Genomic DNA, 26775 nt, shown 5'->3' on the forward strand with positions numbered 1-26775 from the left:
GAAAAAAAACGGAAAACTACACAGAAGAATCATTTTTTTACATTTATATTTTTTATATTGCAAAAAAACTGAACATTTTTCGAAAGCTTCTCCTCAAAGTGCCTAAAATGCCTTGAAACCGTGTACTGTATCACAAAATGTGTCAATTTTGATTGCAAATTTCATTGTGAATCAAACAAATATTTTAGAAATTTGGTTTACATCTAATTATTTAAAAAAATCCTAGTGTTTAAATGGAGACGCATTCTAATTTTTTTTTAAATTTTTATTTTGTATTTTGTGAATTCAATTTTAAAAATCCTAGTGTTTAAATGGTGACGCATTCTAAATTTTTTTAAAATTTTTATTTTATGTTTTGTGAATTCAATTTTAAAAATCCTAGTGTTTAAATGGTGACGCATTCTAATTTTTTTTTTAATTTTTTTTTTATATTTTGTGAATTCAATTTTTAAATAAGAGTTAATTTAAAACTGGTTTTCGCAGCGACTGATTGGGTACTATTATTTGGGATTTTTCGAGCAGTCTAATCGAAAAAAAAACATGATTTTTGCTGCTTTTATCGACGTTTCGGACTTCTTTTGGAGATAACCAAACAAAATTTAAGCTTTTACAATGTGTGTGCCAAAGGTGTGTTTCTGTTTTTCTCACCAAAACTGTGTAGCTATTTTTATTACAAAAGTCCTCCCTCCTTAAAAATCAATCAAAAAAATATGATTGTTTTTTTATGTTTTCAAAAAACTTCAAAATTTCAATGATAATTCAAGTGCAATCGGCCGAAATCAATTTGAATTGAATTCCCCTGCGTTTAGGAACATTTTTAGCATGTTTGGGTTTGTGCAAAGATTTTTTGAAGCTTTGAAAATTTTCAATGTACAGTACCAGAAAAAAAAATTTTGCAAATGTTTTGCAAATGTTCAGACTGTGGCTTGTTTCTTCAATTTTTATATTTTTTTTTCAAACATTATGAAATATATTTCTGTGGTTTACAATAGATTCTACAAGTTATTTCAATGAAAAATTTAAATTTTAAGCAATAGTTTGCTCTCACTTGATCTTCACTGGAACCGATTTTTTTGCATCATATAATTATTTTAATTCATAACCCATCTTTAAAATATTGCAAAATACAATGCTTGGTTGCTCATATGCACACAAAAAGTGAATGGTTTGAAAACTTGCATAATCTAAAGCCATTAAACGACCATTCCAGTTTTGCTGAAACATTTCAAATGACGTCGCTCTCTCACTATTTCGCAACATTCTGAAACTTAAATTCTTACGCAGAAACAAGACACAAAGAAGGGGGTTTGATCCCGCAGCAAAAAAAAAAAACAGATCTTAATTGAAGGAAAAACCCACAGAGCGGCGTGGATCAGGTGTCCTCAGGAAATGCAATAAATTAGATTCAAAAATAAGGTGCCAACCGGTTTAGTCCGAAACAAATAGCTTCTTGGCATAATTGAAAAAATCACTCAGTGGTAAGAAAAAAAAGCAGATATAAACTTTTCAAGGTCAGCATGCTGAAAGCACACGGTTTTACCCACAAGAAGTCCATTACAGAGAATATGCTCGTTTAGATGCGGTGAGCTCTCGCTAGTTTGACAGCGATTCTTGTCAAATGGGTTAACTTTTAAGTTCGTTTAGTTTGAATTAGTTTATTGTTTTTCAATAACATATTTGCTACTAACAAAGTGAAAAAGACTAATTCGTCACTCCTTAACTGCCGTTCTACGCATAATTGTCCCATGTTCGAAAAAGTGCAACTGAGAAAAACGCGATTGAAATTTTTCGATCGATTTCTGTGTTTCTACGCATAATTGTCCCGTGGGTTCCTATTCGCCCTATGTGTCCCTAATTGCCCCAGTTAGCAGTGTATCACTCTTATTTGTGATCCTCTTGCTAAACAACAGGTAAACACGACATAATGCTACATAAAACTAATGATTCCGTATAAGAAAATACTTGGTGGGACAATTATGCGTAGAAGTTTAACGATGGGACAAACAGACTTGATGTTGTTTTCAATGAGTTTCCGAACAAAGTACCCGATTTTATGTGTTTTTCTATAAGTATACGACAAACTAAACTTAAAAATGTTAAAAAGTCAAAATCGTCCAAAAATGACATGGGACAATTATGCGTAGAACGGCAGTTAATGTGTAATCGTTTTGTTACGAAAACAACAGTATAAATTTATTGCACTGCAGTTACAATAACCATTGTTCAACTTTTTTCAAAGGTTTCAGTTAGAATAGTTCAAAAAATTGGCTACTTGAGTAAGTTATTGGTTAGTTGATCATTGAATTAAAAAAATCAATTTAAAAGGTTACAATTTCTAGAGCTGTCCAACCACCGCGGCCCCACCGTGCACTCACCAGCGCGACCACGTTGATGCTGCTGATGACGTCGTCCAGCGTCCCGTTGCTGCCCTCTTCGTCGAAGAAGTACACGCTCTTCTTCCGATAGCTGACGGTGTGGTTGTGGTTGTGCCACACAATGTCGACCTTTTCGGGCCGCTCGGTGAACCGATACGGCCCAAGCTCCTCCAGGATGGGCTTCGTGCTGGCGTTCTTCAGGTCTTCCGGGTTGGTCCAGTTGAAGAAGTACACGTCCATCGACAGCGGGAAGGGCGGAGTGACCCACGCGTCATAGCCGCGCGACGTCGGACGGAGTTTGAGTTCCTGAGAGGCGAGGGGAAAACATTAGTTAAAACTGCTGCGTAAGCGCTTGATTAATTTCGGCACGTGTTGCCGGAGCGAATCTCATCCCCCAACTCACCTCGTACAAAATGTCCCGAAAGACGGCGTGGAAGCAGAAGGTGAGGAAGACTCCGAACGCCACCAGGATGAGCCCGCTGGAGGTCAGGATGCAGCGCCGGTTGCACACTTCTTTGAAATGCATTTTTGATGTGGATTCGATTTTAATCTAAGGCGATGATGGACTGTTATCACACGTTCAGGGGGTTTCTACCCCGACTTGATGGTGGGGTTGAAGTGGAGATCGCACACTGGATGGTGATGGTGGCGGATGAGATCTGGAAGGACAATTGTTAGTTGAATTATTATTATTTAGCCTTATTGAAACGTCATAATGCAAATCATCGTCTAATCTGTTAAGGAACACGGGTTGAAAGAAAACAATATTCAATAGCTGGTCCACTCAACAGAAGCAGAAAGATTAAATCACCAGTCACTCAATTGCTGATAACAGTGTTTCGGAATTTGTTCTACATTTCATACAGAGAAATGTGCATGAATTTCAAGTTCTAAGGTGATTGGACGCAAATGGGCTTGACGCCTTAAAAAAAATCTTATAAATTTGTCTGAAAAACATTTAACTGCCCATAATATCAATGTCTCAGACAATGCTCCAAAAGGGAACGGTTAATACTAGTTGAAGCAGTGAAATGTACACAGAAAAAAAAATTATGGTAATATTCATCAGGAAATGATGACAGATTTAGTGTCAAAAAAATGATTGATTGTACCCAGAAAATGATGAATTTTTCAGTTTTTGATGAATATTTATCAGGTTCACATTTTTACACATTTTTTAGTAATATTACTCAAAAAAGAGGTAATATTCAACCTACTAAATTTTCAACATTCCAAAATTCAACTTTTTTTTCTGTGTATCATTCCCGGTCGCTTATTTATTTATCAGGTTTGTTTCAGAAATTCATTTAAATGTGTTTCCAAATGTTGTCATAGAAGAAGAGACCGTCAGTGAATGCAAACGATGTTGAAACAAACGAATGCCGAACTCAACACTCAAGAAGCCACGCGACACGGAGATACATTCTCTTTCATCTTTTCCTCTCTTTCTTGCTCGTGTGGTTCTGCGTCATGACAACAATCATTTGAATGCGGTCATGGGGATGGTGATAAAAATTCCGGTTGAATTTAAACGAATGAGTTCTGCGCAAATGAGAGTCGGGGTGAGTGTTAAAAAAACCTAATTTCAAGCCTAATTTTAATAATTTTGAAAGAAAAAGTGTCACAAAATGCTTTTTACAGTATTTTGTCAAAAGCTTGCAAAATATTGATGAATTTACGAAGTTTAGAGAAATTTTGAAGGGGTATTCCCCAAAGTTAAATAACATTTCTTAAATATGTTCAGCTTGAATATCTGTATAGCTATCATTTTTTTGTCATATGAGCAATTCTCTACGAAATCGGTCTTTTTTTTTTAATTTTAATTTTTGTATTTTTTAATCCGGCTTAAACTTTTTTGGTGCCTTTGGTATGCCCAAAGAAGCCATTTTGCATCATTAGTTTGTCCATATATATTCCATACAAATTTGGCAGCTGCCCATACAAAAATGATATATGAAAATTCAAAAATCTGTATCTTTTGAAGGAATTTTTTGATCGATTTGGTGTCTTCGGCAAAGTTGTAGGTTGTAAGGACTACACTGAAAAAAATGATATACGGTAAAAAAAATTTGGTGATTTTTTGTTAAATTTTTTTTCTGTAAAACTTGATTTGAAAAAAACACTATTTTTAATTTTTTTCCTTTTTTAATGCTTCAGGGAACATCAAATGCCAACTTTTCAGAAATTTCAAGGTTGTGCAAAAAATCTTTGATCGAGTTATGAATTTTTTAATCAATACTATTTTTTTCAAAAAATCAAAATATCGGTTGCAAAAAATTTTCAACTTCATTTTTCGATGTAAAATCAAATTTGCAATCAAAAAGTACTCTAGTGAAATTTTGATAAAGTGCACCGTTTTCAAGTTATAACTATTTTTAGGTAACTTTTCTGAAAATAGTCGCAGTTTTTAATTTTTAAAATTAGTGCGCACGTTTGCCCACCTTTGAAAAAAATATTTTTGAAAAGCTGAGAAAATTCTCTATATTTTGCTTTTTTGAACTTTGTTGATACGACCTTTAGTTGCTGAGATATTGCAATGCAATGGTTTAAAAACAGGAAAATTGATGTTTTCTAAGTCTCACCCAAACAAACCACAATTTTCTAATGTCAATATCTCAGCAACTAATGGTCCGATTTCCAATGTTAAAATATGAAACATTCGTGAAATTTTCCAATCTTTTCGAAAACAATATTTTCAGCAAAATTTTAAATTAAGACTAATATTTCAAAAGGGCCAAACATTCACTATTACGCCCTTTTAAAATGTTATTTTTGGTTTAAAAATTTTGAAAATATTTTTTTTTCAAAAAGAGTGGGAAATTTTACGAATGTTTCATATTTTAACATTGTAAATCAGATCATTAGTTGCCGAGATATCGACATTAGTAAAATGGTGGTTTGTTTGGGTGAGACTTAGAAAACATCAATTTTCCTGTTTTTAAACCTTTGCATGGCAATATCTCAGCAACTAAGGGTCGTATCCACAAAGTTCAGAAAAGCAAAATATAGAGAATTTTCTCAGCTTTTCAATTTTTTTTTTAAGGTGGGCACTAATTATAAAAAATTAAAAACTGCGACTATTTTCCAAAAAAGTCACCTAAAAAATGGCTACAACTTGAAAAAGGTGAACTTTATCAAAATTTCACTGAAGAACTTTTTAATTGCAAATTTTATTTTACATCGAAAAAAAAAGTTGAAAAATTTTGCGACAAATTTCTATTTTTGAAAAAAAAAACAGTATTGATTCAAAAGTTCATAACTCGGTCAAAGATTTTTTGCACAACTTTTTCTGGAAAGTTGTCATTTTTTGTCCCCTAAAACATATCAAAAACTAAAAATAGTGTTTTTTTGCAAATCAGGTTTTAGTGACAAAAAGTTAAATTAAATATCCAAACCTACAACTTTGCCGAAGACACCAAATTGATCAAAAAATGTCTTCAAAAGATACAGATTTTTGAATTTTCATACATCATTTTTATATGGACAGCTGCCAAATTTGTAAGGAAAATTATATGGACAAACTAATGATGCAAAATAGCTTCTTTGGGCATACCAAAGACACCAAAAAAGTTTCAACCGGATTAAAAAATACAAAAATTCAAATAAAAAAAAAGACCGATTTCGTAGAGAATTGCTTTGTTGCAATTAGTTTTGTTCATAATAGGTCTTGAGGGCAGAAAAAAAACTAAATTTTTCAAGAAATTTCATGTTTTCACCATTCTTAATAATGATGACACAATACCAACAATCTGGTAATAATCTTTTGAAATGTCAATAATTAACGATAATTGAATGCTTGTTTTCTTTTCTGAAACCGATAATGATATCGTTTTAAAGTAGACTTGTGGTGACATAAATGTAGAATCAGGTGTAAAATTCAAGGTTTCAAGCAATTACAAATTGCTCCAGAATATATGATTTGTCACACTAGCAATCTCCCTAACCCTACAAACTCTCCTTTAGTCAAGAGCATCTACCGGCAACAGCCAACCAACCCACTAGTGGTGCGGCCTGAATTGAATTAGAACATTTATATCAATTGGTCAATTAACACTGAATATTACCATTTGCACGATCCACTCAATCAGCGAGACATGTACATCTGCTCTACAAAGAGACGACTCTATATCCTCAGACTCTTTCTTCCTTCTTTCTTCTCTCGACCAGACACAGTCTGTGGCAAATCAAACAGTTCAAAACCACTGCAAAAAATATTCTCACAACAATATTCTCGTTTAAATACACTTTTCAAACCGCTTTCCCCCCGACAAAAGATGGCGAATCAAACACATTCGACAGTCGAGCGACACAATAGAGTTGACCGCGAGTGTCGCAAATTGGCGGCAATCATCACCAACATCACTTGATTCTGACCACTGGATGCGTCCGAGATTCCGAGATCACACACCGGTTTGGTAATAAGCCAATTGAACTTTACACTGCGCCGCCTTAGCTGTCGCGGCGGAGCACTAACCCAATTACTCTGCCAGAAGTGCAGCACAGAGAAAAATGTGCATTTGTTGCAGATCCACACCGAACGCCGGGCTCCCACCAACTAACCGCGGACGGTTGATCGAATAGGGTTGACGGGGTTAAGTTAGGATTTTTTGTCGCCTCTTATCTTATCACCTACCAGCTCGACAGTCTTTCACTGATGTGTTTTTTTCTATCGCTTTGTTGCTTTGAAAAAAAAAGGAGTGCGATAAGCACTCCCGAATTAATATAGACATCATGGACAAAAAAATAGTTAGATAGGGTGACCCAGCAATCTCCGGGACAAATTTGAACAAATTACCATCCAGTAACACTAACCTCGAACGAGACAAATCGACCCACAAGATAAGCCGCTAATCACTTTCCCTGATTTCCACGCCGGCAAACCGGCGACGATGCGTCGAGTGCCACCACAAGTTGCATCGACGCTGTCAACCTCCATGGCATGGCTTATCGGGTGAAACTTTTTCCCCGGCGAGGAAATTATGGAGCCCTTATCGGCAGGGGTCTATGTAGGAATGCCACTCATTGAACGATAAGACATAGGATGAACGAGAGGGTTGGGACAGTTGACGATTTCGATGTCTGAAGAGGACAGATTACTGGGTGATTTCTTTGTGTTTACTTACTGAGAATGATTATTTAAAAGTTACGTTACTTACTTCATTAATCAAGAAAGCTTAATCGATACAAAAATATTAACACAATTTTGAAAAAGCATTTCTAATCAAAACTCTGTCAGAGCAATATAAATTTTAACAGAAAAAAATAATTCAAAAAAAAATCCTTAACACTTTAATTCCCAAGCTTGCAAAAAGTCACCGACTTTTTCACGAGCTTGTATAGTTGCCAAGAATTTCCAATTTAGTATCAACTACATTAAAATTGCATTCAATGAGATAACATTTTAGCAACAAAAAAACAGTTGAGCAATTCTCTACAAAATCGGCTTCTTTCGACCATTTTTTTTATTTGGCTCAAACTTTGTGAGGGTCTTTCCTATGACCAAAGAAGCTATTTTGTGTCATTAATTTACCCATATAAGTCTCCATACAATTTTGGCAGCTGGCGTCCATGCAAAAATGGTATGTAAATATTCGAAAATCTGTAACTTTTGAATGAATTTTCTGGTCAAAGTTGTAGGCATGATTGAGGATTATTAAAAAAATTGGTACACGGATTTTTTTGGCCGATATTTTAATTACCTTTTTTCACAAAAATAAAATTTCCCAAAATCCGTATTTTTGGACTTTCGAGATTTTTTTAATATGTTTTATGGGAACAAAACCTGCAACTTTTGAACCATAACGGAGTATGATCGAAAATTCTGAGGCCGAGTTTTATGTTTTTTAAATGGTGATTTTTGGAAAAAATCGAAATTTCATACATATAATTTTTTTTCCTATTTTTATGTAATTAATTGAATTTGCAATTAAAAAGTACTTCTCAGATTTTTTGATAATTTTTTTTCGAATGTAATATTGAGTGTTTGGCTCTTTTAAAATGTCAGTCTTGATTTAAAAAATTGAAAATATTGTTTTCGGAAAGATCGGAAAATTTTACGAATGTTTCATATTTTAAAATTGAAAATCGGACCATTAGTTGCTGAGATATCCACATTAAAAAATTGTTTGTTGTTTGGGTGACACTTAGAAAATTTCAATTTTCCTGTTTTTAAATCATTGCATGGCAATATCTCAGCAACTAAGGGTCGTATCAATAAAGCCAAAAAAGCAAAATATTGAGAATTTTTTTTAGCATTTCGAAAATATTTTCTTCAAAGGTGGGCAAACATAAGCACCAATTTAAAAAAAATGAATAACTGCGACTATTAAAAAAATTGCTATACCTTGGAAACAGTGCACTTTATCAAAATTTCACTCCAGTACTTTTAGATTGCAAATTAGATTTAACATCGAAAAATGAAGTTGAATTTTTTTTGCGAGCAATATTTCGATTTTTTGAAAAAATCAGCATTGATTAAAAAATTCATAACTCAGTCAAAGATTTTTTGCACAGTCTGGAAATTTCTAAAAAGTTGGCATTTGATGTCCCCTAAAACATATCAGAAAAAAAGTTGTGTTTTTTGGCAAATAAAGTTTTAGTGACAAAAAGTGAAAATAAAGCAAGGGTCCTGATTGCTCCAAAACGACTCATTCGCTCGCGACCACAAATTGAAATCGACAAAAAATTGCTCTGACCGTTTCCTACCGTTTGTCGCTTCCACACACATGCGTTACAGAAAAAACTCTCTTTGCTCTCCCTCCCACATCAATCGGGTAGTACAGCGAATGGTTCAGAGAGACCGATTGCGTCATGTCGCTCAGTCGCTGAGTCGATATAGTTTGCGATCGGCTTTGTTTTAGTCAGTTATTAAACAGCTTAAAATCTATGTTATCAAAAATGTTTTGCAATTTTGTTGATAACACGTCATCAAAGACATATTTACAAGCAATTTCCATCATGCCAAATACAAATTTATGGTAACCTGTGGTAGTGCAGGCCAAAAGAGCGCCGAGCTGGTATGTTGTTAGATTCTCTCCTCTCTGAACGTATTCGTGTGTGACTCGGGTCGACGGACGGAGTGGGCAAAGAAATTCACGAAGTATTTGTGTCGCTGGGAGAAGCGATTCAGAGGCGAGATGGACCAACTGCGGTCTTAGCCTGTCAGCCCAAAGGAAAAAAAAAAAAAAGAAGCGATTCAGCAATTCGCTGGCAGCCTGAGTGTCGTGTTCACTCGCGACTGGTTGCGAGCTCCATTCGGCAAAGATTCGCTCGGCGATGAGTGAGTTATTTCTGATCTTTGAACCGAAAATCAGGACCCTTGATTAAATCACCCAAAATTTTTTTTACCGTGCATCATTTTTTTTCAGTGTAGTCCTTATCCATACCTACAACTTTGTCGAAGACACCAAGTCAATCAAAAAATTCCTTCAAAAGATACAGATTTTTTAATTTTCATATATCATTTTTGTATGGACAGCTGCCAAATTCGTATGGAAAATCATATGGACAAACCAATGATGCAGAATGGTTTCTATGAGCATACCGAAAAGCACCAAAAAAGTTTCAGCCGGATTAAAAAAATACAAAACAAATCGAATGACCGAAATCTCAGAGAATTGCTCTACTCGAAAATTGGTCCCGAGACCTTCAAAACAGCATCTTTTTAAATGTTAAGCTAGATATTAAAAACTTTTAACTTTTTTCCTTAAAAGCCTACACAGCAAAAAATCCGATGGTAAAACCGCAAGCAAAAGCATGCACCTCACCTTCGTCAAAAAAGACACTGAATATTACACGATGCATGTACAATTTTTGTAAACACAAAAAAAAGTTGCAACCGACGGGACTCAAACCCAGCACCTACAGTAAGGACTGGCGCCTGAAAAATGTAAAGGATAAACGTATATGTGAGTTTGACATTTCGGTCAAGTAGGTTTCCCATGCTGATGGGCTACATATTTCAGGGTGTAATATTACACAGAATTTCATAAAATAATGCAATATTTATTTTACACCCAAGCCTTTACACGCAGCTGGATTACTACTTTATTTGCTGTGTATCTAATACCCTTTCGTTTGCGCCCAAGACAGCTAAAATCGGTTAATATAGTGATTATATTAAAGCTATAGCTATGATTAAAAAAAATGGTTTTTGCGAAAATCAATTAAATTATTATTTTTTGGACCACCCTAACACGGCGTAGGGCACTCTAACGGTCAAACAAAAAAATACCCAGAATAATTATGCTTAGACTCTGGCCAAAAACAAGGGAAAATAGAATGCACTGCAATCATTAGATTTCAAAAAAAGCTAATATTTATCTTTGACGATAAATATTTATTTCGAATAAGAAACTTTTTGCGGTGTTGAACATCAACATTTCACAATAAAAAAACTGTTTCAATCATGTTGGAAATTCGATAGCGGTGTGCTCTCTTATACTAACTGACATTTTGGTAGTTGCGAGAAAATCGATTTTTAAACTTTGAATTACTGTTTCTGGAAAACTATTCGACAAACAATTGTTCTAACAATTTTAAAGTATGCACCTGACATTACTTAAAGACATTGTGAAATATAAAAACTTTTGAAATGCTAGAAAAATTTTAGCTGAGAAAATAAGAAAAAAAATCATGCTAGCAATTGGCACAAGTGTGTTTTGGGAGGTAATTTGTATGAGTTAGCACAAACGTGCACAGGGCTTTGGTACAAAAGCGTGCAAAGTAATTTTATTGTTAAAATAGTTCACATTAGTTGTTTCAATGTAATTTTTTCACGAGTTGGTTAATTTAAGCGTAAGAAAAACATTTTATATCAAAACTTTTTTCAAACACTGATTTTAGTTTGAATTTGGTAGGAAAATTAACCTTTTGGAAAAATTAGCATTTAAATCAAAATTTTTGTATAAAAAAATAAGTGAAATTATATTTTTTTATGAATATAATTGTAAAACCATCCATAATACATCAACTATGACGAATACTAGGTTGATGTATTCCTAAAAACATAAGAAAATGATGTTGTAAAAACTTTTAGCTTGTTTATTTTATTTCAATTATATCATACGACCTTTCAAAAACGAATGGTATCCAAGGCACAAACCGTTATTTAGATTTATGGTGAATTGCAGTTGGAACAAGTGTGTCTCATGCAATGGAATCGATGAATGTATTGAATAGAACAAATGTGCCTCAAACAAATTAAATACGTAATATTTTTAAGTATGGACGACCCATACAGTTGTGCCAAGTGTGCACATCAACTATGAAAGATGTTGTTACGTAGTTTTTTGCATGGACGACCCCTGCAGTTGAGCTAAGAGTGCACAACGACTTGAAGAATGGTAAAATTTGACTTTTAGGTTGGGCTAAGTGGATAATGGGTTGGGGAAAAATGTTGTTACGTCGTTTTTTTTTGCATGGACGACCCCTGCAGTTGAGCTAAGAGTGCACAACGACTTGAAGAATGTTTAAAATTGACTTTTAGGTTGGGCTAAGTGAGTAATGGGTTGGGGAAAAACGACTTGAAGAATGTTTCAAATTGGACTTTTGGGTTGGGCTAAGTGGGTAATGGGTTGGGGAAAAATGTTGTTACGTCGTTTTTTTTGCATGGACGACCCCTGCAGTTGAGCTAAGAGTGCACAACGACTTGAAGAATATTAAATTTGACTTTTGGGTTGGGCTAAGTGGGTAATGGGTTGGGGAAAAATGTTGTTACGTCGTTTTTTTTTGCATGGACGACCCCTGCAGTTGTGCTAGGAGTGCACAACGACTTGAAGAATGTTTCAAATTGGACTTTTGGGTTGAGCTAAGTGGGTAATGGGTTGGGGAAAAATGTTGTTACGTCGTTTTTTTTTTGCATGGACGACCCCTGCAGTTGAGCTAAGAGTGCACAACGACTTGAAGAATATTAAATTTGACTTTTAGGTTGGGCTAAGTGGATAATGGGTTGGGGAAAAATGTTGTTACGTCGTTTTTTTTTGCATGGACGACCCCTGCAGTTGAGCTAAGAGTGCACAACGACTTGAAGAATGTTTCAAATTGGACTTTTGGGTTGGGCTAAGTGGGTAATGGGTTGGGGAAAAATGTTGTTACGTCGTTTTTTTTTGCATGGACAACCCCTGCAGTTGAGCTAAGAGTGCACAACGACTTGAAGAATATTAAATTTGACTTTTGGGTTGGGCTAAGTGGGTAATGGGTTGGGGAAAAATGTTGTTACGTCGTTTTTTTTTGCATGGACGACCCCTGCAGTTGAGCTAAGAGTGCACAACGACTTGAAGAATGTTTAAAATTGACTTTTAGGTTGGGCTAAGTGAGTAATGGGTTGGGGAAAAACGACTTGAAGAATGTTTCAAATTGGACTTTTGGGTTGGGCTAAGTGGGTAATGGGTTGGGGAAAAATGTTGTTACGTCGTTTTTTTTGCATGGACGACCCCTGCAGTTGAGCTAAGAGTGCACAACGACTTGAAGAATATTAAATTTGACTTTTGGGTTGGGCTAAGTGGGTAATGGGTTGGGGAAAAATGTTGTTACGTCGTTTTTTTTTGCATGGACGACCCCTGCAGTTGTGCTAGGAGTGCACAACGACTTGAAGAATGTTTCAAATTGGACTTTTGGGTTGAGCTAAGTGGGTAATGGGTTGGGGAAAAATGTTGTTACGTCGTTTTTTTTTTGCATGGACGACCCCTGCAGTTGAGCTAAGAGTGCACAACGACTTGAAGAATATTAAATTTGACTTTTAGGTTGGGCTAAGTGGATAATGGGTTGGGGAAAAATGTTGTTACGTCGTTTTTTTTTGCATGGACGACCCCTGCAGTTGAGCTAAGAGTGCACAACGACTTGAAGAATGTTTCAAATTGGACTTTTGGGTTGGGCTAAGTGGGTAATGGGTTGGGGAAAAATGTTGTTACGTCGTTTTTTTTGCATGGACAACCCCTGCAGTTGAGCTAAGAGTGCACAACGACTTGAAGAATATTAAATTTGACTTTTGGGTTGGGCTAAGTGGGTAATGGGTTGGGGAAAAATGTTGTTACGTCGTTTTTTTTTGCATGGACGACCCCTGCAGTTGTGCTAAGAGTGCACAACGACTTGAAGAATATTAAATTTGACTTTTGGGTTGGGCTAAGTGGGTAATGGGTTGGGGAAAAATGTTGTTACGTCGTTTTTTTTGCATGGACGACCCCTGCAGTTGAGCTAAGAGTGCACAACGACTTGAAGAATGTTTCAAATTGGACTTTTGGGTTGGGCTAAGTGGGTAATGGGTTGGGGAAAAATGTTGTTACGTCGTTTTTTTTTTGCATGGACGACCCCTGCAGTTGAGCTAAGAGTGCACAACGACTTGAAGAATATTAAATTTGACTTTTGGGTTGGGCTAAGTGGGTAATGGGTTGGGGAAAAATGTTGTTACGTCGTTTTTTTTGCATGGACGACCCCTGCAGTTGAGCTAAGAGTGCACAACGACTTGAAGAATATTAAATTTGACTTTTGGGTTGGGCTAAGTGGGTAATGGGTTGGGGAAAAATGTTGTTACGTCGTTTTTTTTTGCATGGACGACCCCTGCAGTTGAGCTAAGAGTGCACAACGACTTGAAGAATATTAAATTTGACTTTTGGGTTGGGCTAAGTGGGTAATGGGTTGGGGAAAAATGTTGTTACGTCGTTTTTTTTGCATGGACGACCCCTGCAGTTGAGCTAAGAGTGCACAACGACTTGAAGAATATTAAATTTGACTTTTGGGTTGGGCTAAGTGGGTAATGGGTTGGGGAAAAATGTTGTTACGTCGTTTTTTTTTGCATGGACGACCCCTGCAGTTGAGCTAAGAGTGCACAACGACTTGAAGAATGTTTAAATTTGACTTTTAGGTTGGGCTAAGTGAGTAATGGGTTGGGGAAAAATGTTGTTACGTCGTTTTTTTTTTGCATGGACGACCCCTGCAGTTGAGCTAAGAGTGCACAACGACTTGAAGAATATTAAATTTGACTTTTGGGTTGGGCTAAGTGGGTAATGGGTTGGGGAAAAATGTTGTTACGTCGTTTTTTTGCATGGACGACCCCTGCAGTTGAACTAAGAGTGCACAACGACTTGAAGAATATTAAATTGGATTTTTGGTTGGGCTAAGTGGGTCGTGAGTTTTTTTTTTATCTTTTTAAGTACTTTGTATGGGATTTTGTATGAGCTATATTGTACAGGAAACATGTATGCAAAGTTTCAGCTACGTAACAACATTTTACAAGTGGGTTCCAACCCAAAAGACCAAATTGAAAAGATTCTTTAAGTCGTTGTCCACTCTCAGCTTAACTGCAGGGTTCGTTTATGCAAAAAAATACTACGTATTGTTAGTGGGGGTGAAAGTATTTTTTTTACGGATTTTACCATTTCTCAGGTGCGTCTCTATGACTCTAAATTCTGTTAAAATGATATAATATTGTATAGTAGCCTAACTCAAAAGTCCAATTTGAAACATTCTTCATGTCGTTGTGCACGCTTAGCTCAACTTTAGGGGTCGTCCATGCAAAAAAAACGACGTAACAATAATTTTCCCCAACTCATTGCCCGCTTAGCCCAACCCAAAAGTCCAATTTGAAACATTTTTCAAGTCGTTGTGCACTCCTAGCACAACTGAAGGGGTCGTCCATGAAAAAAAACGACGTAACAACATTTTTCCCAACCCATTACCCACTTAGCCCAACCTAAAAGTCCACTTTGAAACATTCTTCAAGTCGTTTTGCACTCTTAGCACAACTGAAGGGGTCGTCCATGAAAAAAAAACGACGTAACAACATTTTTCCCCAACCCATTACTCACTTAGCCCAACCTAAAAGTCAAATTTAAACATTCTTCAAGTCGTTGTGCACTCTTAGCACAACTGTAGGGGTCGTCCATGAAAAAAAACGACGTAACAACATTTTTCCCCAACCCATTACCCACTTAGCCCAACCCAAAAGTCCAATTTGAAACATTCTTCAAGTCGTTGTGCACTCCTAGCACAACTGAAGGGGTCGTCCATGCAAAAAAAAACGACGTAACAATAATTTTCCCCAACCCAATGCCCACTTAGCCCAACCCAAAAGTCCAGTTTGAAACATTCTTCAAGTCGTTGTGCACTCCTAGCACAACTGCAGGGGTCGTCCATGAAAAAAAACGATGTAACAACATTTTTTCCCAACCCATTACTCACTTAGCCCAACCTAAAAGTCAAATTTAAACATTCTTCAAGTCGTTGTGCACTCTTAGCACAACTGTAGGGGTCGTTTATGAAAAAAAACGACTTAACAGCATTTTCCCCCAACCCATTACCCACTTAGCCCAACCCAAAAGTCCAATTTGAAACATTCTTCAAGTCGTTGTGCACTCCTAGCACAACTGAAGGGGTCGTCCATGCAAAAAAAACGACGTAACAATAATTTTCCCCAACCCAATGCCCACTTAGCCCAACCCAAAAGTCCAGTTTGAAACATTCTTCAAGTCGTTGTGCACTCCTAGCACAACTGAAGGGATCGTCCATGAAAAAAAACGATGTAACAACATTTTTCCCCAACCCATTACCCACTTAGCCCAACCTAAAAGTCCACTTTGAAACATTCTTCAAGTCGTTGTGCACTCTTAGCACAACTGAAGGGGTCGTCCATGAAAAAAAAAACGACGTAACAACATTTTTCCCCAACCCATTACTCACTTAGCCCAACCTAAAAGTCAAATTTAAACATTCTTCAAGTCGTTGTGCACTCTTAGCACAACTGTAGGGGTCGTCCATGAAAAAAACGACGTAACAACATTTTTCTCCAACCCATTACCCACTTAGCCCAACCCAAAAGTCTAATTTGAAACATTCTTCAAGTCGTTGTGCACTCCTAGCACAACTGAAGGGGTCGTCCATGAAAAAAAAACGACGTAACAACATTTTTCCCCAACCCATTACCCACTTAGCCCAACCCAAAAGTCAAATTTGAAACATTCTTCAAGTCGTTGTGCACTCCTAGCACAACTGAAGGGGTCGTCCATGCAAAAAAAAAACGACGTAACAATAATTTTCCCCAACCCAATGCCCACTTAGCCCAACCCAAAAGTCCACTTTGAAACATTCTTCAAGTCGTTGTGCATTCTTAGCACAACTGAAGGGGTTGTCCATGAAAAAAAACGACGTAACAACATTTTTCCCCAACCCATTACCCACTTAGCCCAACTCAAAAGTCCAATTTGAAACATTCTTCAAGTCGTTGTGCACTCCTAGCACAACTGAAGGGATCGTCCATGAAAAAAAACGACGTTACAACATTTTTCCCAACCCATTACCCACTTAGCCCAACCTAAAAGTCAATTTTAAACATTCTTCAAGTCGTTGTGCACTCTTAGCACAACTGAAGGGGTCGTCCATGAAAAAAAAAACGACGTAACAACATTTTTCCCCAACCCAAAAGTCCAATTTGAAACATTCTTCAAGTCGTTGTGCACTCTTAGTACAACTGCAGGGGTCGTCCATGCAAAGAAAACTACGTAACAACATTTTAAACTAGCCTACAGAACCTAAGTACACTAATCCTAATCAATGGGTCGTCCAAACAAAAAAAAACTACTCCACGAAACCATTTTAACACACTTCACCTAACTGATAATTCCTTCTCGCTTCCAAATGTGCACACTTGTGCTATTTGCCTTCCAAAATAGTGCTCCATAATATTGCTCAAACTAGTAAGGACACCTGGCAATTTACCATAATATTATAGTGTAATCGTAATTTTATGGATTTGCGTGTTTTCAAAAGGTCAAGCCATGATGAAAAATAAGAGAGCACATCCATGATGCGTTCGAAAATGTCAGTTAGTACAAATGGTTGCAAGGCGATATCTCCGCGTAGGAAACGAATTTTTCAGATCTGTTAGAAGCGTTTTGTAGGGAATTTAATTAGCTAAAAGATGGCATCATTAACTCATTTTGGCCCAATTTTCAGTTAGAACATTAGAGCACACCGCTATCGAATTGCCTTAATAGTATTTTATGAAAATAGGAGTATTTCACATCTAGGAAACTGTTATGTTGTGAGAATCCACACACAATTGCACTTCGTTTTATCTATAATGCATATTTTGAAAACTTTATTATTTGAAACTAAAATCTCTAATGCAGTAAACATCAATACAAATTTTTCATCGCTTGATACTCATATTGCAAATTATGACAATTTGAGTATTTTAAAAAAATAGTCATTTTGTGAAAATAAGACCTCATATTTTACACTAAAAGTTCTTATACACTGTAAGTATATAAATCATCCATTTTGTCATAACATTTTGGCAAACAAACTTTTGTTCATTTAATGGATTTTCGCGTCCATTTCGTCCTCCCTTTTAAACAATAAAAATGCATCGCAACGTTGTTCGAAGCTTCATGTGACCTATATTCAAATAAGTTTGATTTATGCAACATTTTTGGCATCGTTTTGAACTTTTGAAAGCAGTTTAACTCGGTTTGAGTACTTTATTAGTTGTTGCTTCTATTTTTTTAATTTGAACCACAGTTTAAAGCACCATCAACTGGGGTGAATCGGGACGACAGTCTGATTGAAAGTGGATGTATAAATTTTGTTGGTCGGAGTCTGTTCTAACCGACATCAACCTGAAAAATCATAATTGTGCTCCAACATGGTTAAAACAGCTGTCCCAAATTCTAATTCGCTCCGATTGACGAGACTCAAAAAGTTTTATTATTATTGAATATCGTTGAATACAGGTGATAATTTGATGCAGATGAAATGTTCTATTAATCAAATTAGGATTTTTGACGCATGCATAAACTCAAGTCACCTCAAACGTCTGCGGTATTCGAAATTGTTCGACCCTGTTAGAGCCAATCAATTTGAGATTTTCAGAACAATTTGCACCACAAAGCTAAAAGATTTTACTTCCTGGTAAATATTGCACAATATTTTCTTAGCAGTAAATCCGTCACAATTTTACGAGCAGCTTAGCATTTTTTGTTCCGTTCCCGTCAGCTATTATCAGTTTTGTAATTTGAGCGAAAAATAGTGTCGGGAGCATTTGCAAGCAAGTTGGTATTCCACTACCGGGATAAGGTAGCTCGTGTGTAAATGCATGTGCAACACCGTTATGGCAACACTGATAACGGGCAGCTGATAGTGGTAGCGACTAACGTTATCAATTTTTACTCTTCTTCAAGCAAACGTATTTCAGCTGGAGATTCTTCAAGTGATTATGCAAGGATTTTAAACTCTCTTCAAATGAATAGTCTAGAATACTCAAAATGCATCATTTAGCTTAGAATTCCGTTTGGTCTTGTTGAAAGTCCACTCATTCATTTAGCATACGCATGATAATTTAATGAGCAAATATATGACAAAAGACACCTCCTACACACGAAGAGCAAACAATGACTCAAAAGGCGGGCTATCAACCTGATAAAACCACCGCATGAACACCTGACTCTTCAACAACTTAACTTTCGTGGCGAAAACCCCCAAAAAACAAATAATACAGATAAACATTACTGAAGTATTGCAAAAATTAAGCAACCCTTATCTTTTCGTGAAAGGAGTGTGATTCGCCATATTGGAACATTCCAGCAAAGAGCACCATCGCCGATGCTCCCGTACGATGTTCAGGTATTACGAACTGTTGTTATCAAAATTAAAGCACACCCATAATGGAACGATATTGAGTGTGCGATAAGGCGTGAACACCTGGCCCCTGGCGAGGTTGAGAACAGTGTTTTTTTTTTGCGCGCGAATTGAGATAATGATGGTTATCTGCCCCTTTTACCCATTGATAAGTCGATCGAAATGAGGATTTTCGAGGGGGTGAAAAGCGCGGTTAAACTCGTATGAATGGTGTTATTTGAGTGAAAATTAATTCTTGATCATCGTTTATTAAAGCGCACATTCATGCACAGTTTTTTCTGTAGAATTTCTTACTATTAACATTTTCTTTCTTACTCTTATCCCTCCAGAAGAAAGCTTATTTCACAGGTGAATTTAATTCCCTAGCATTCTGCAATTCTAGGGGTTTTTTTTAAAAAAAGGTCCTGTACTGTACCTGTTTGCATAAATGTCCCATATGCATTTTGGTCGATTTTTAGTTAGATACTGGAACAGCTCCCATTCTTACGGTGCTTTAGTCTGAACAAAAAATATTAACCACTTTGTTCCACAAAATTGAAAATATACAGCAAGGTTGTTTGTCCCATATTAAAAATGTTCGCATCATGGGAATGTTCACAATCTTTTCCCGCCTGGCCTGTAAATTGGCCTATTTGGCCTGTAAATGTCTTGAATGTAGGCATCTCGTTCACAACCAGGCCACCTTACACCGTTTTTACATAAAAAATTCATACAAATCACATAACTGAAGGTTTCAACACATTTTAAAATTACAATTTTCACATTTTTCCATCAAACATATTGTTTACAATCAGGGGTTACCTAGATAGCATGCTTTGATCGTGATGGTTTGCGAACATTTTGATAGACTATGAAGAAAATGTTCACATTCCACGTCCCACCCTGTGTACTCTTATAAATCGATAGCCATAAATCAATCAAAAAACTTTGTTAACTAATCAAAAACATAAAGAAGAGCATGTTTGAGATGCCTGCTGATTGAATTGCCAGTGGAATAATTGTATATTTGAAATTCCTGATTAAATTTTTTTTTTTAAACTTCGAAGCTCTTTTTCTCAACATACAGAAAATGCATATGGGACATTTATGCGAACAGGGGCAGTATAAACATATGAAAGACAATAGCTTATAGGTCCTTTAAAAAAAACTCTAGAATTGCTTTTCAAGATAGTTTTGTATTTTTTGATTTTTTCTGTTAATGTTTTAGCCATTTTAGGGCGGATAAAAAAAAAATGTTCGAAAAGCTAAGAGAATTTTAAAACTTTGTTGACTAGCATTCCATGCTAGTTGCTGAGAAACGCCATTTAACCCTCTACAACCCAACCCCGCCTTTAGACGGGCTTCGATTTAAAAAATCACCAAAAATCAATTTTTCAACCAATTTTTGATCTCTAAAAAGCATTGGAAAGAAGAACTCTTAAAATTTTTCAAAATATATGGGCTGGAAGTTTAACTTGTTTTATGTGACTTTGTCAATGTTTTTAAAAATGTAATTTTTTTAGGGGTCAACTTTGGCTGTGTTTTTTACTAAAATTTCCTATATTTTAAGTAAAAAGAAGTATGCAGTAATTTTTCTAGTGTCCCAGACTATGCATCTACGCATTTTTTTACAATTTAAATGATAATGGTTCCATTTTAGAGCAGAAAATGTGAAAAACAAGCAAAAAATTGATAAAGTGACTGTAAAAACATGAAAAAATTAGATAGGCAAAATGTAATGATAGGAGGTGGTAAAATAGGCCAAATGCTACCAAAAACAAACATAAACTAAACAAGATAAATGCAAATTAAAATACTAAAAATAAAACAAGAGAAGTAAAGTTTTTTGTAGAACAAAAGTTGCTCAAAATGACCTCCTGAACACGGGAAAAACAAAAATTTTCGAAAAAAAAATTTGGGCAGTAGAGGGTTAAAGCTTAATTTTTTTTTTAAATAGTTTTTCTCATTGTCATCTAGTTAAAATTCATTTTTAAAATCACATGTCTTGGAAATTATTGGTCATTCATTTGAGCAATTTTCTGTTTTTTTTTTTAATAATATTGAAATTTAAGAATCCAGCCCAACATCTGAAAATGTCCAAAATAAGTGATTTTGGCCCATTCAAAAGAATAATTGCGTTTAAAAATTTTGAAAATATTTTTGTGGAAAAGACCAGAATTTTTTGCAAAAGTTTCATTTTATAACAATGAAAACCTAACCAATAATTTCCAAGATGTTGGCTTTAAGTACTGTTTCTCAAAAACAAACAGTCCTATTCACGAAGGCAAACAAGAAAATTGGAGAGAATTTTGTCCGCTTTACGAATTGTTTTTCCGATTCTTCTTTTGTTTCATGAATTCTCAATTCCAGAAGAGCAACCCAGTCACGACGTTTTAGCAGGATTCTAGCAGAGTTCTCACAAAGCTGGATATTCTTACAGCATTCTAGCAGAAATGTTCCACCGTTCTGACAGAACCAGCTCTGCTAGAATATTTCGTGACTGGGAACTATCTACGAAAACAGTCATTTTAAGTTTATTGTTTTTGCATTTTTTTTATTTGCCTGACGCTTGCTCGGTACCTTCCCTGTGGCCAAAGAAGACATATTTTTGTCATCGGTGCATCCATACAGTTATCCATACAAAGAAAGCTGTCCATTAGGGTGACAATACACATATAAAAAAATCTAATATTAAAAAAGTACGAAGGGGAAATATGCCCATTTTAAGCCTAAAAAGCGGTCGTGTTTGAATGATGCTGGATAATCTGGATTGTTCCTTGAAATTCACTAAAACCAAGTACACCAACGAGTAGAGCAACTTTTTGTGAACATTTCTGTTTATTTTCACAAGCATTTAAAAAAAATATTTCAAAAATGCATTCTAATCAGTCGAGTGCATTGGACCACGCCCATTTTTCTATTTTCAGCTTAGTTCTTTTTTTCTTCCAGCGCTCTTTTGGGTCTACTTAGTGCTGCCAAAATTGATGAAATTTTAAGCGAACACTCACGAAAAGTAGCATTTATAGCGAAAGTTTCCTGGCAGCACTTGCTCACTCCAACAGGCGCTGCACCAGCATGTTGGTGGTGTTGGTGGCCAGCCTTTGTCCATTAGGGGGAGTGGGGGTAATATGCACCCCCGGGGCAAAATGCACTCCCTGCTTTTCTCGGTATTTGGAAGATTTTTCCGGGAAAAACTCATAGAAATTGAAAGCTTAACATTTCTGAACCATGCTGGAAAAATTTGAGCATCGTAGTATAAAAAAAGATTAAGTTATTTGCAAAACTTTAAAAGGTTGTAAAAAACGAAACTATTGGCACTACGCCCCCCGGGGCATGGCCTTCCTCTAACGTGGGATTTCTGCTCCAGCGCCTCTGACGAGACAGGAGAAACCGGGACCGACGTTTTACTTCACCATCCGATAGAAGCTCAGTGGATAAGGCGGGAATCGAACCCGCGTCTCATAGCATCATCGGGATCGGCAGCCGAAGCCGCTACCCCTGCGCCACGAGACCCAAAGGTTGTGTTTTCATCTAATTTTCATTGAACTTTCATTATGATTTTTGGACAATATAAAAAGCATTTATTGTTATTGTAAGTATTGAGGTTTATTGTTTTTGCCATAATCTTCACTATTCTGTAGATCGATGAGTCCAAAAACATCAACAAATGCATTTTTAATTAAATTTTCTGCAAAAAGCGTGGTCGGGGCAAAATGCACCGCTGTGAAGCTCCTTTGTAAAAACAACGGTGTCATCTAGTGGTGACTAGTGAAAACTGCTTTTACCCGGTGCATTTTGCCCCATGTTGTGGTGCATTTTGCCCCGTTGTTGTGGTGCATTTTGCCCCAATGTTGCGGTGCATATTGCCCCGCATGGTTGTTTGAAATGAATCAAAAATGTTTTTAGAAATTTGATATTTTCGAACAATTTTGAGGTTTTTTAAGACTTTTTTCACATGGATGACGAAGAATAATAGTTGTTTTAGAACATCGAACAAAATTCTTCCACAGTAAAGCTGTAATGGTTGAGAAATCACAGTTTTCCCTTAGGGGGTGCATATTACCCCCTCTCCCCCTATTTGCCTTCGCTCCTCGCTCGGTTTTCTTCAGCATTCGATTGGAATGGGTCGTCAAAATTCAAACGTCAAAAGACTTAGCGCGTTTGTTTTTTTGATAGTGCTTGCTAATTATTTACTTTTTTCGGGATTATTTTTCAAGTGAGTGACTAACTAATGTGCAAAAGAACATGTTGCCGGTAGTTGGAAGCAATTTTATCTCTTAAGCGCTTTGAAATCGTTAGCGCAAGTGAAAAGATATTGATGGCGACTTTCGTTAAGCAGTTAACCTCTCATCTTGCATGTGGATGTGTGTGCCACCAAAATGATGAGAAATGGTCTCGCAAAACAGAAATTATGATCAAAAGTGCATTAAATTTGATCTTTTTGGCCAGTAAGTGGCATACATTTGCGTGCTTACTCGAGGCGGTGCTGTTGCTGGTAAGTTTATAGCCTAAATAATATTTTTGGAGCTTAAATCGAGCATCAAACTCTCCATATGACGAAGATAGGTGTTTGATTAGAAAGGGTATATTTCCCCTATTTTTGGAATTCAACTTTTAGTGACAAAAAGTGAAACAAAAAAATTTGATATTTTTCCGTGCATCATTTTTTTTTTTTCAAAAAAAAAGTCCTTACATTTTTGCCTAAGATACCAAATCTATCCGAAAATCCTTTTCCATGGTTCATGTTTGGTACTTGTATGGAAAAACTTAGCATACAAAAAATATCATACAAATAAAAAAAATACAAAAAAAAATCGATTCGCGTAATCTACACAATATCTTTGATGATAAATGCATTATAGGATAAACCAATAAAAAACTTAATTTCAATCCCAATTTTTACAAATTTTAAGCAAATAGTATCAATAATTGCAAGTTTTTATTTAAATTAAATATTTAATTTTCAGCCATCATTATTTTTCTACCCCCTATTTTTTTCAGCAGAGAGGTATGAACAAATACTTGAAATTAAAATTGCAATAGCCTATAATTATAATTACCATTTGTGGGCAAAGTTAAACATTATTTGATTTTTGTAAAATTCCGATGCACAGTAACGCAAAAAAAAAGCAATCCACTTTTACGACCCCCGGGTCTTTTGTGGTCTCTGTTGCAAGTTTCTGCTCATTTCTAGGCGTCCGAAGGTTATGTGTGGTGAGTCACTCAAAACCTCTTTTACGCTAATGGACCGACGTTTTACTTCCCCATCCGATAGAAGGCGTGGTCAGGCAAATCTCGTCTCGAAAAATGCCACCGGGTCCGTCTGGGATTGAACCCAGGCCATACTGGGGTTTGGAGGCTACCACGCTAACCACTAAACCACCGGACCCGACAATAACGCAAAAAGTGTTTTTCTTCATGATTTGTCAAATTTCAAATTTCATTTTTCTGCATTTAGCATGTTTGGGCTCGTTAAAAAATATTTTGAATTATTATCTTGAAATTCCAATGCACAATACCGAAAAAACTTTTTTTTTCAAAAAAAATAATTCAATATATTTTTTTGCATAGCTTATTGTTTCAATTTATACTTTTTTAATTTATGTGACAAAATTGCTTGATGTTTTATTTGTGGGTTAATATGGTGGAAACCTTTGGAAAAGCACAAAAATTCACAAGTTTTGCAAACTCACCTTTCCCAGAAGTCTGCTACTGGAGGGGGCGGCAGCCGATATGACAAAAATCACGTGCGTACACCGTTACAATGACAACGCATTCTTCGATCCAGATCGGGGGGTTTCAAATCTTCCAATCCGACAACGTCAGCCTACTTTGATGTATTGCGAGGTAATTAGGGTCACATGGATGGATATTCATTCGGGAAATTTTATACACGACAAATTGAATTCACTAAAGCTAATCTCATTATAGTACCTAATAACTAACGAACAAAACTATCTTCTTAAAAAATTGACAACGCAAAACCACTGAACCATAACATTTATACGCACTTTGCTTTGTTCTGCAGTGTGTTCCCACTTGTAAGAGTTACTGGATGACACGCAATTGGCAGCACTTTTGGCGTGCTGACAACTCAATTTTTGGCACTCTGCAGCTCGGTTTACTGGTTAGATAACTGATTCACCCCGTTTTCAAACACCATCAAGCACGTGTAACGAATCGTATCACAGACAGAACTTTGACGCGTCGCGTCATCCACTATCGCTGGCTATTATCGTTTTCATTCAGTTTAGTTTAGTTTAGTCTGTAGGTCGCGTGTCTCTTCATGAAAAACATGTCATCTTATAATTGCACTCTTGTTACTCTTCCTTATTTCTTCAAAATAAAACCCATGACAAAAAATATCAACTCAACTTGGTTCTATTGTTAGAAGCGCGCGCGAAATTTCTCAGCACATCTGCTCGCCGCGGTGGCCGTTCTCGTACTGGTCGAAACGTCGTCGCGACGCACACCATTTACGCGAGTGTGCGGTCGGGGTTCTATTAGAACTACCACCAAACGGACTGTAGCAGCAAGGATGAGCAAGTGTATGGTTTGGACGTCGCCAAAAATCATGCAATACAAACTCAGTCTAACGCACACACACGTTTGACGGCAATTTTACACCAAGAATCGCGACTTGAAATCCACTTCGAGGTTGGCTTTGGGCAGGAATTAAAATTTGAAGGGGTTATGACTCGCGGTGTATGAGTACGAATGAGTAGGTTTTTGTTGTATTTGCTCTGCAAACTTTTGTTTTGATCGCATAAAAGCCGGTTCATGATGTACTGGGGGTGTACAAAAAATATATAAATTTGTATTGTTTTTTTTTTAATAACTGGTAAAAATGTAGGGTAGAGTAGTCATCAATGAGACACGGGGAACAATGATAAAATGGCTCTTACAAGTCGTAGTTTCAACCAATCAGGCTCAGGGAAAGGTGTGTCTACTGGATACACGTCTGCCATAATAGTGGCTTTGGTTATGGACGCTCCCTTGAAAAGTTATTTATAAATGTTTGATTCTGGGGTGTAAAAGTAAATTATGGATCAAAAATACTTTTTCGCTCGTAGGCTGCCATTTACACCAAAACTAATATTTCTTCAAATTTCTTTCGACGTTCTACAGGGAATGAGTTGGGCTACAATGTCCTTTCATTAGGTTTGGCCAAAATTTAGAATATATCCATAATTCAGGGCTGTCTCATTGTTCCCCACTCATTTCAGCCCATGGGTAACAATGAGACACTTTGATTTTTCTTAATTAAACTTTTCAAAATCTATGGAAAGCTTTCAATACATGAATTGAAAGTGATTTTTGGCATATTTATAGAGTTTTAACTTCATTTAACCAAAAATACAAAGTTATTTGGTATAAATATATGGATTTTACAAAATTTAAATACTTTTAAGCATAACTTTTGTTATTTAAAGTTTCATTTTGATAAAATTGTTCTAAAATGTTCAAGGCAAGTCACCTGCAATGGGACAATACAAAAACATGATGTTTTACTAGAAAAGCATTGATTTTCGTACAGTGTCTCATTGTTCCCCACCTGTCTCATTGTTCCTGCCAAGTGCGTCTACAATGAGACAGTTAAATAACTCTGGCTGTAGATGTCGGATCGATCTCATATTTTGGTCAATGTTAGAACACATTAAAAGAAAAAAAATGCAACAAAAAGCTCATTAAAACATGATGATGAAAAAAATAGAAAAATCGTTGAAAGTTGAAAACTAAAAGTGTCTCATTGATGACTACCCTACCCTATTCAAATTTAATTAAGGGGTTA

The 26775-nt window shown here is 36.1% G+C and overlaps 1 protein-coding gene across 2 annotated transcripts in view; it reads right to left on the reverse strand.

Annotated features, from left to right (window-relative positions):
- Positions 1-25425, reverse strand: part of LOC120413669 (protein peste) — a 37839-nt gene extending 12414 nt beyond the window's left edge. Inside the window, exons 1-3 of one of the 2 annotated variants that reach the window (XM_039574595.2) lie at positions 24677-25425; positions 2779-3034; positions 2376-2681 (exon numbers count right to left, since the gene is read on the reverse strand). In XM_039574595.2, the coding sequence (XP_039430529.1) occupies positions 2376-2681; positions 2779-2901 (429 nt within the window). In that variant the 5' untranslated portion in view covers positions 2902-3034; positions 24677-25425. Of the gene's footprint in view, positions 1-2375; positions 2682-2778; positions 3035-6439; positions 6929-24676 lie in introns of those variants that run through there. The other variant, XM_039574596.2, reaches the window with a different exon arrangement.
- Positions 25426-26775: the final 1350 nt, after the last annotated feature.

The sequence above is a fragment of the Culex pipiens genome, chromosome 3 (genome assembly GCF_016801865.2).
Source record: "Culex pipiens pallens isolate TS chromosome 3, TS_CPP_V2, whole genome shotgun sequence".
In the NCBI taxonomy this organism is placed as follows: domain Eukaryota; kingdom Metazoa; phylum Arthropoda; class Insecta; order Diptera; family Culicidae; genus Culex; species Culex pipiens.